The sequence below is a fragment of the Physeter macrocephalus genome, chromosome 21 (genome assembly GCF_002837175.3).
Source record: "Physeter macrocephalus isolate SW-GA chromosome 21, ASM283717v5, whole genome shotgun sequence".
Classification (NCBI taxonomy): Eukaryota; Metazoa; Chordata; class Mammalia; order Artiodactyla; family Physeteridae; genus Physeter; species Physeter macrocephalus.
In genome coordinates this window covers 91969053-91979289 of record NC_041234.1, presented here as the reverse complement: position 1 = coordinate 91979289, position 10237 = coordinate 91969053, and the positions used below count along the sequence as shown (strand labels likewise).

The following is a 10237-nucleotide window of genomic DNA, read 5'->3' as shown; positions in this document are numbered from 1 at the left end:
ATATGGAAGCAACCTAAGTGTCCATCGACAGATGAATGGATAAAGAAGATGTGGCACATATACACAATGGAATATTACTCAGCCATAGAAAGGAATCAAATTGAGTTATTTGTAGTAAGGTGGATGGACCTAGAGTCTGTCATACAGAGTGAAATAAGTCAGAAAGAGAAGAACAAATACTGTATGCTAACACATATATATGGAATCTAAAAATTTAAAAAAAATGGTTCTGAAGAACCTACGGGAAGGACAGGAATCAACATGCAGACGTAGAGAATGGACTTGAGGACATGGGGGGGGAAGGGTAAGCTGTGACAAAGTGAGAGAGTGGCATGGACATATATACACTACCAAATGTAAAATAGATAGCTAGTGGGAAGCAGGCGCATAGCACAGGGAGATCAGCTCGGTGCTTTGTAACCACCTAGAGGGGTGGGATAGGGAGGGTGGGAGGGAGACGCAAGAGGGAGGAGATATGGGGATATATGTATATGTATAGCTGATTCACTTTGTTATAAAGCAGAAAGTAACACACCATTGTAAAGCAATTATACTCCAATAAAGATGTTAAAAAAAAAAAAAAAAAACCAAAACCACATACAAGTTCTGAGATTCCATGACTTCTCAAATTTTAGACAAGTATAAGTTCTTCCTTGGTACAGAAAAATCAAACAAAGCTAATATAACGCGAAAGCAGTTAAAACTGCTAAACTGTCTCTCTGAAATAATGCCTATACAAATTTACTTATAATACATCTCCATTTTAACTTTATTCACTTACAAGACACATAAAAGTAGGCATTTACTTACCTTTAATACCTTCCCAAAAGTCATTACGATCTCTCCTCACTGAAGTAAACTTGCTTAAGTCATGGTAAGTACTCCAGATATAAACATACTTATCTTCTGAGCCACTAACGAGGTAACTGAAATCATGGCTACATTTAGGGAAGAAAGAAAAAAAAAATCAAAGTTGGGGTTTTTTTTAGGTTTCCCTCTATCAGAGCTTCCTAGTTTGAAACACCTAAGAAAACATCCAAGAGAACTTGTTGAAATACAGACTCCTAGTCTCACTCCAGAGGTTCTGAACGTGTAGGTTTGACATGGGTGGCCAGTGGCATTAGTATTTTCATCGAAGCTCTAGGTAACTGCTGCTGGGTTAACCCACACTGCGATGAGTGCCTACTTAAGAGATAAAAGAGAGAAGCAGAATACTTTACCAATTAAATTACTGGGTAATTCAAGAAGAAAGGAGAACTGGTAAGAAAAGAGCTGAAATAAGGAGGGCTATAAAGGAAGAAAAGGTAGGTATTTCAGGAGAGCCTGCAGATCCCAAATTAACAGTTCAAATAATAATGATATGCAAACGTATAAGTACAGGACACTGTACTTTAGGGTCTCGAAATGCTTTAACTTCTGTACCTAAAAGAATCAAGACCATGGGTGGGATGGGCAGTGGTGGGGGGGTAAATCTCCTCTTAGAAAGCATACATGAAAGTACAAAAGCACAAATTCTGGAGCTGGGTCTTCTAATCCTGGTTTCACAACTACCAGTGTGACTTTAGGCAAATTACTTAATTTTCTGGGTGTTGGTTTCTTCATCTGCAGAGCAGGGGCAATTTGAACTCTACCAAACAGCTGGATAATGTAAGTATGACTGCTATGAGACACCAGCTGTAAAACTGCAAAGTAACTAACAACACCATATAAACATAAGCCATAGATCAATGGAAAAATGGGAGTAGGGGAGAAATGTTCTGATCTCTTTTGGGAATTCCTCATTGCCAATTTACCTGAAACTTGCTTTGATCTGGCTGCTGCTGTTGACATAACCCTTATACTTCATGGACAGTGACAAATCTCTAAGATCATATAATCTGATTCTGGAGTCATTTGAAGTTACAAGTATCTAAAAACAAATCAAAGGAAAAGTTAAAAATACCATCTTTTAATCTGTGCTAAGTTACAACCAAAAAAGGGTGTTAGACACATACAGAATATATCTCAAAACTAGAAAAAGCAATATTCCGTAGGAAAGGAAATATATTCTTAGCTAAGATATGAAGAACTTACTTTCAGGAGTCTATATATAGTGTGGAGACAGATGGTTTTGAATACCTAGTACCTTATTTTCTCCAGGTAAAGGCTCAATGCCAGTAATTTTTCTTCCAACCTTGTTGCGCCCTCTGGTAGATCGGACATGTATCTGTGTGTGGTATTTCAAATGCTAAAAAAAAAAAAAAAAAAATCACAATTTTAAAAGATCAGAATTAGAAAGAAAACTCAAAGATCATCTGAGCCATCTCACAGACAAACATGGTATTATTTGTCCCAATTTACAGATAAGGCAGTTAAAGCTCAGAGAGGATACACCAACTTATTCCAAACCACAGAAGTATCTAAGTATTCAAGTATGCAATTTATACAAGACAGTCATTTACCTCTGTATCATAGAAAATACACCTGCCATCATACGTCCCAATCACTGCATATTTGCCATTCTGACAGAAATTTGCAGCTGTGATCAATTTTGTCTGACCATCTACTTCATTCCACAAAGCCACTTTTTTGTCAGGTATGTTCCAAAGGCGGAGCTTTCCATCCAATGACCCACTTAGAAAATACCTGTCATCCTAAAAATGTGACGAAAGAGGAAGCTTTCATTTATTCACATGAAGAAAAACTCGTTAGCAAATGAATACATTAAGTCTATTAGGAATAATGTTAAAATATATAGATTTCATTTTAAAAGTATTAAAGTAAGCATTATTTCAGTCACTAAAAATAACAATTAGAAACCTCAGTATTCATTTTGGAGAAATGACATTCTAATCACTTTATCATATCCTTAAACTGCTTTTCCCAAGGTATAGATGTTAATAGATAATGTGTTTGAGTATATATTGTGTAGGAGAAGGGTTCTGTGGTCAAATAAGTTTGAGAAATTCTGGGTTACAGAAAGTTAAACAGGATTCTCAGTTAACACGCACTCTGAATCTTTAACGGGCGACTTTTTTGGGGGTCAGGTAGGGACATCTAGCAGGGCTAGTAATTCAAGGAACATGCTTTGGGAAACACTATCTTATAATGGTACATTTGCCCATACCCTCCTTGGGATACATGTAACAGATGGATAAAAGAGTAACTAATGCCAGTTAGCCCACAGAACCAGTCAATTTTTGGAACTCTGACACCCTGTCAGCAGAGAATTGCTTCACTATTTAAATTCTCAATCTCAAACCAGGGGTTCTCAGCTGGGGGCAACCTGGCCCCACAGGAGACATCTAGCAATGTCTGGAGACAGTTTTGATTGGCACAGTTTAGAGGGTGGGGCGCTACTGACATCTAGTGGGTAGAGGCCAGGAATGCTGCTAAACAGCCTACAATGCACAGGACAGCCTTTCCTCTCTCTACGAAAAAGAATTATCCAACCCCAAATGCCATTAGTGCCAAGGTTTAGAAACCCTGTTCTAAACTAAACCAAGCCTACCATGAAGCTGCTCTAATTTTTGGTAACATTAAGAATTAAAAAGAAAATAAAATAATTGGGATGCCAAAACAAGAAACAGATTTTCTTCTCCACTCAAGATTATTATTCTTACCCACTTCTCAAGCCCGTCAAGGATAACCTTCATAGAATAGGCATTTTTATGGCTATGGTACAGTAGGCTCAACTCAATGTCTACGAGCAGAAGTGCTGAACAAATAAAAATACTTCAACTTGGTCTTAAAATTCAGAATTTTATTTACATACATATATACACGTGTGTATATGTGTATCTCCATTTTGCTATTTCTTTTATAACTCTGCTTCCTTTCTTCTGTGTAACATTATTTGATAGAGTCATATTTCCTAGGAAAATGTCACCACCACCCCATTCTTCCCTAGCCCCTCTCATAAATTCTCCAGGTCAGTAGAATTTTTAGAAATAAGGCTTTTCAGTTTCCAAAATAAAACCAAATAAAAGTATAGGAAAATTATTGACTAAACAGAAACCTTAATAATAAAGTACTATATAGATAACTATTACCACCTAATACCCCTCTCTTTCCATCTTGATACATTATAGTTAAAATAGAGGTGGGGGGATTTTGCTCACAGGTGCTGACAGGGGTAAAATCTATCTTTTTGTTGCACCCTTAGGTGACAGGATGGGGGTATTATTTAGAAAGAAGCCTCGAAAGCTTGATGGTCAAAACTGATACAGTATTAACATAGATTAAGCATTTTTAATTTTCAAAAGTTCTTAATAAAATCTTCTCTAAGGGTTCAGAATTATTACTGCCTATGTTATAAGCCTGCCCAGGGAGGGAAATTATATTGAGAGAAAAAAGTCATTCTTCTCTCTTAATTTGGGGAGGGAGAGAAAGAAATGTCAATATAATTGAAAGGTTGCACTAAAAAGACAATGGGGGGGCTTCCCTGGTGGCGCAGTGGTTGCGCGTCCGCCTGCCGATGCAGGGGAACCGGGTTCGCGCCCCGGTCTGGGAGGATCCCACATGCCGCGGAGCGGCTGGGCCCGTGGGCCATGGCTGCTGAGCCTGCGCGTCCGGAGCCTGTGCTCCGCAACGGGAGAGGCCACAACAGAGGAAGGCCCGCATACCAAAAAAACAAACAAAAAAAAAGACAATGGGTACTAAACACATAGAGATGAGGACATGATTGGAAATGTAATCATACACAAATGTAGTGGAGGGAAAGTCAACGAGGGTCAGCTCAAGCCCTCCACTTATTTCAACATAGCTAGTGAAGCAGCGCCAACACATGACATCCCTTGTGCTTACAGCTGCAAAGAACTAAAACTACTCTAGCCTCATGCATTTGGTGGCTCTATGCTATAAGGGCATAAGATAGGTCTGGAGTCCATGACAGGAGATTTTTCTCCTTTAGTTGAAATCATATGAAATTCTTTCTAGAGGAAAGATATTAAAGGATTTTCTACATTGAAAATGAGTATGAAGGGATCTCAAGATTAACAATGTTTTCAGACCTGAAATAGGAATTCAGTCTATCTTGTAATGAATTTTGGTCTTTGCCTCTTTCAACCTTTTCCTCTTCGTCTCTTCCCTTCCTGATCCTCCTACAACTATTCCTGCCTATATGCTTCCCTTTCTCATTTATTTACCTGCCGTCTTTTCTTCTTCCACTGTCTCCAGTGGAAGGATATTTTATTTCTTTATTTATATTTTATTTCATTCATTCATTCATTCATTCATTATTTATACATACATACATACATACATACATACATACATACATACCCGAACTAAAACTACTCTAGCCTCATGCATTTGGTGGCTCTATGCTATAAGGGCATAAGATAGGTCTGGAGTCCATGACAGGAGATTTTTCTCCTTTAGTTGAAATCATATGAAATTCTTTCTAGAGGAAAGATATTAAAGGATTTTCTACATTGAAAATGAGTATGAAGGGATCTCAAGATTAACAATGTTTTCAGACCTGAAATAGGAATTCAGTCTATCTTGTAATGAATTTTGGTCTTTGCCTCTTTCAACCTTTTCCTCTTCGTCTCTTCCCTTCCTGATCCTCCTACAACTATTCCTGCCTATATGCTTCCCTTTCTCATTTATTTACCTGCCGTCTTTTCTTCTTCCACTGTCTCCAGTGGAAGGATATTTTATTTCTTTATTTATATTTTATTTCATTCATTCATTCATTCATTCATTATTTATACATACATACATACATACATACATACATACATACATACATACATACATACCCTGCAGGTCTTATTAAAGATTTGAGATGACTTTTCACTGTCATATTTAGACTATAATTTTTCCAGCTCTTCTAATGAAGATTAGCACAATATTTATTTCCTTTCTTATTTTTAAAGCAGAATGAAACACTAAATTAAGTTGCTCTTAACTATGTGGATATTAATAATCTTTTTCCTGTAGTCCAATTACCCTCCAGAGAAACCTGGTTCCCTCACCTTCCTCGTAGTGTAACAAAAAAACATGTAAATACTTACTCTTGGATGGAAAGCTATGGCAGTGACAAAATCTATATGCTGAAAACAGCAAAGGCATTCTCTTCTGGAAATGTGCCATAATCTGACTGTTTTATCCATTGAAGAAGAAAGCAGAAAGTAGTTCTGTGGAGAAATTGATGTTGATTATTTTATCACCATATGAAAAAAAATACTTACACCATAAAAGTGAACTTTTAGTTTTCGGTATCTCAATAGTTTTGTCATTACTATTCTTATATGCAGCATCAGAAAGCACAAAGACATCCAATTCACTTGGACAATCCCATTTTTTTCCAAATAGTTAAATACCGTATTTCTTTGATTCTAAGACTTTTTCACATTACCTATTCTGAAATGAGGATGAATCTTATGACTTTTGTTGAAAGAAATCTGCCAGATGCCAACAGAGGACTAAGGTGTGCCTTGGTTGTTGGAGCCTGCATATACTAGAAGTTAGCTATGAATGTAAAGCATCTATTCATTTGATCGTCACTTCAGTTATTTTCACATTGATAACACTGGTGAATTTTAACTCACATGAATTCCCTAATTGTCACTTAAAATGCCTTCAGAAAGATTATCCTATAACACAGCATGGAAATGAAAAGTTATTGTGCACCTGTCACACCTTAGGCAAGAAAATTAGAGAATAGAAATTGTCAAATGTCTCAGAATAGATCATAGAATTTTCAAAGCTAGAAGAGGGTAGTGTAACTGATTTAGGCATTATGATGGCCCATCACCCAGAAACCAAACATCTATCTGTCAAAAGCTTCCAGCTGGATACATAAGGGGATAGGATTCCCAGGTGCTCAGGCCTGTCGGGCGCCAGAGGTGCCACTGCACAGGGGCGCGAGACCAGATTTTGTAGGTCACTCCCTCTTGCGAGAACACCGGAATCACAACTAACTGCTGAACAATCATCGACAGGAAGACGCTGGAACTCACCAAAAAAGATACCCCACATCCAAAGACAAAGGAGAAGCCACAATGAGATGGCAGGAGGGGTGCAATCACAATAAAATCAAATCTCATAACTGCTGGGTGGGTGACTCACAAACTGGAGAACTCAGAAGTCCACCCACTGGAGTGAAGGTTCTGAACACCATGTCAGGCTTCCAAAGCTGGGGGTCCGGCAATGGGAGGAGGATTTCCTAGAGAATCAGACTTTGAAACCTAGCGGGATTTGATTGCAGGACTTTGACAGGACTGGGACAACCAGAGACTCCACTCTTGGAGGGCACACACAAAATACTGTGCACATCAGGACCCAGGGGAAGGAGCAGTGATCCCATAGGAGACTGAACCAGACCTACTTGCTAGTGTTGGAGAGTCACCTGCAAAGGCAGGGGGTGGCTCCGTCTCACCGTGAGGACAAGGACACTGGCAGCAGAAGTTCTGGGAAGTCCTCCTTGGTGTGAGCCCTCCCAGAGTCTGCCATTAGCTCCACCAAAGACCCCGGTAGGCTCCAGTGCTGGGTCGCCTCAGGCCAAACAACCAACAGGGAGGGAACCCAGCCCCACCCATCAGCAGACAAGCAGATTAAAGTTTTACTGAGCTCTGCCCACCAGAGCAACAGCCAGCTCTACCCACCACCAGTGCCTCCCATCAGGAAACTTGCACAAGCATCTCAGATAACCTAATCCACCAGAGAGGGCAGACAGCAGAAGCAAGAAGAACTACAATTGTGCAGCCTGTGGAACAAAAACCGCATTCACAGAAAGATAGAGAAGATGAAAAGGCAGAGGGCTATGTACCAGATGAAGGAACAAGATAAAACCCCAGAAAAACAACTAAATGAAGTGGAGACAGGCAACCTTCCAGAAAATGAATTCAGAATAATGATAGTGAAGATGATCCAGGACCTCAGAAAAAGAATGGAGGCAAAGATTGAGAAGATGCAAGAAATGTTTAACAAAGACCTAGAAAAATTAAAGAACAAACAAACAGAGATGAACAATACAATAACTGAAAAGAAAACTACACTAGAAGGAATCAATAGCAGAATAACTGAGGCAGAAGAACGCTTAAGTGACCTGGAAGACAGAATAGTGGAATTCACTGCTGCAGAAAAGCACAAAGAAAAAAGAATGAAAAGAAATGAAGACAGCCTAAGAGACCTCTGGGACAACATTAAACTCAACAACATTCGTATTATACGGGGCCCAGAAGGAGAAGAGAAAGAGAAAGGACCCGAGAAACTATTTGAAGAGATTATACTCGAAAACTTCTCTAACATGGGAAGGGAAGTAGCCACCCAAGTCCAGGAAGTGCAGAGAGTCCCATACAGGATAAACCCAAGGAGAAACACACCAAGACACATAGTAATCAAACTGGCAAAAATTAAAGACAAAGAAAAATTATTGAAAGCAGCAAGGGAAAAACGACAAATAACATACAAGGGAACTCCCATAAGGTTAACAGCTGATTTTTCAGCAGAAACTCTACAAGCCAGAAGGGAGTGGCATGATACATTTAAAGTGATAAAAGGGAAGAACCTACAACCAAGATTACTCTATCCAGCAAGGATCTCATTCAGATTCAATGGAAAAATCAATAGCTCTACAGCCAAGCAAAAGCTAAGAGAATTCAGCACCAGCAAACCAGCTCTACAACAAATTCTAAAGGAACTTCTCTAAGTGGGAAACACAAGAGAAGAAAAGGACCTACAAAAACAAACCCAAAACAATCAAGAAAATGGTAATAGGAACATACATATCAATAATTACCTTAAATGTGAATGGATTAAATGCTCCAACCAAAAGACACAGGCTCACTAAATGGATACAAAAAGAGACCCATATATATGCTGTCTACAAGGGACCCACTTCAGACCTAGGGACACATACAGACTGAAAGTAAGGGGATGGAAAAAGATATTCCATGCAAATGGAAATCAAAAGAAAGCTGGAGTAGCAATACTCGTATTAGATAAAATAGACTTCAAAATGAAGAATGTTGCCAGAGACAAGGAAGGACACTACATAATGATCAAGGGATCGATCCATGAAGAAGATATAACAATTGTAAATATACATGCACCCAACACAGGAGCACCTCCATACATAAGGCAACTGCTAACAGCTATAAAAGAGGAAATCGACAGTAACACAATAATAGTGGGGGACTTTAATACCTCACTTACACCAATGGACAGATCATCCAAACATTCCATCCAAAACCAGCAGATTACACTTTCTTCTTAAGTGTGCACGGAACATTCTCCAGGATTGATCACATCGTGGGTCACAAATTAAGCCTCACTAAATTTAAGAAAACTGAAATCATATCAAGCATCTTTACTGACCACAACAATATGAGACTAGAAATCAATTACAGGGATAAAAGCGTAAAAAAGACAAACACACGGAGGCTAAACAACATGTTACTAAATAACAAAGAGATCACTGAAGAAATCAGAGAGGAAATCAAAAAATACTTAGAGACAAATGACAATGAAACCACAAGTAATGAAATTGAAACTGTGATTAAAAATCTTCCAACAAACAAAAGTCCAGGACCAGATGGCTTCACAGGTGAATTCTATCAAACATTTTGAGAAGAGCTAACACTCATCCTTCTCAAACTCTTGCAAACAATTGCGGAGGAAGGAACACTCCCAAACTCATTCTATGAGACCACCATCACCCTGATAACAAAACCAGACAAAGATACTACAAAAAAAAGAAAATTACAGACCAATATCACTGATGAATATAGATGCAAAAATTCTCAACAAACTACTAGCAAACAGAATCCAACAACACATTAAAAGGATCGTATACCATGACCAAGTGGGATTTATCCCAGGGATGCAAGGATTCTTCAATGTACACAAACCAATCAATGTGATACACCATATTAACAAATTGAAGAAGGAAAACGATATGATCATCTCAATAGATGCAGAAAAAGCTTTTGACAAAATTCAACACCCATTTATGATAAAAGCTCTCCAGAAAGTGGGCACAGAGGGAACCTACCTCAACATAATAAAGGCCATATATGATAAACCCACAGGAAACATCATTCTCAATGGTGAAAAACTGAAACCATTTCCTCTAAGATTGGGAACAAGACAAGGATGTCCACTCTCACCGCTATTACTGAACGTAGTTTCGGAAGTCCTAGCCACGGCAATCAGAGAAGAAAAAGAAATAAAAGGAATACAAATTGGAAAAGAACAAGTAAAACTGTCACTGTCTGCAGATGACATGATACTATACATAGAGAATCCT

The 10237-nt window shown here is 38.6% G+C and overlaps 1 protein-coding gene across 1 annotated transcript in view; it reads right to left on the bottom strand.

Annotated features, from left to right (window-relative positions):
• WDR44 (WD repeat domain 44) overlaps window positions 1–10237 on the bottom strand; it is an 83272-nt gene that overhangs the window by 8168 nt on the left and 64867 nt on the right. The window contains exons 14-18 of the mRNA XM_007106995.2: window positions 6000–6122; window positions 2442–2633; window positions 2126–2227; window positions 1794–1909; window positions 811–938 (exon numbers count right to left, since the gene is read on the bottom strand). Coding sequence (XP_007107057.2) covers window positions 811–938; window positions 1794–1909; window positions 2126–2227; window positions 2442–2633; window positions 6000–6122 — 661 coding nt within the window. The remainder of the gene's footprint in view (window positions 1–810; window positions 939–1793; window positions 1910–2125; window positions 2228–2441; window positions 2634–5999; window positions 6123–10237) is intronic.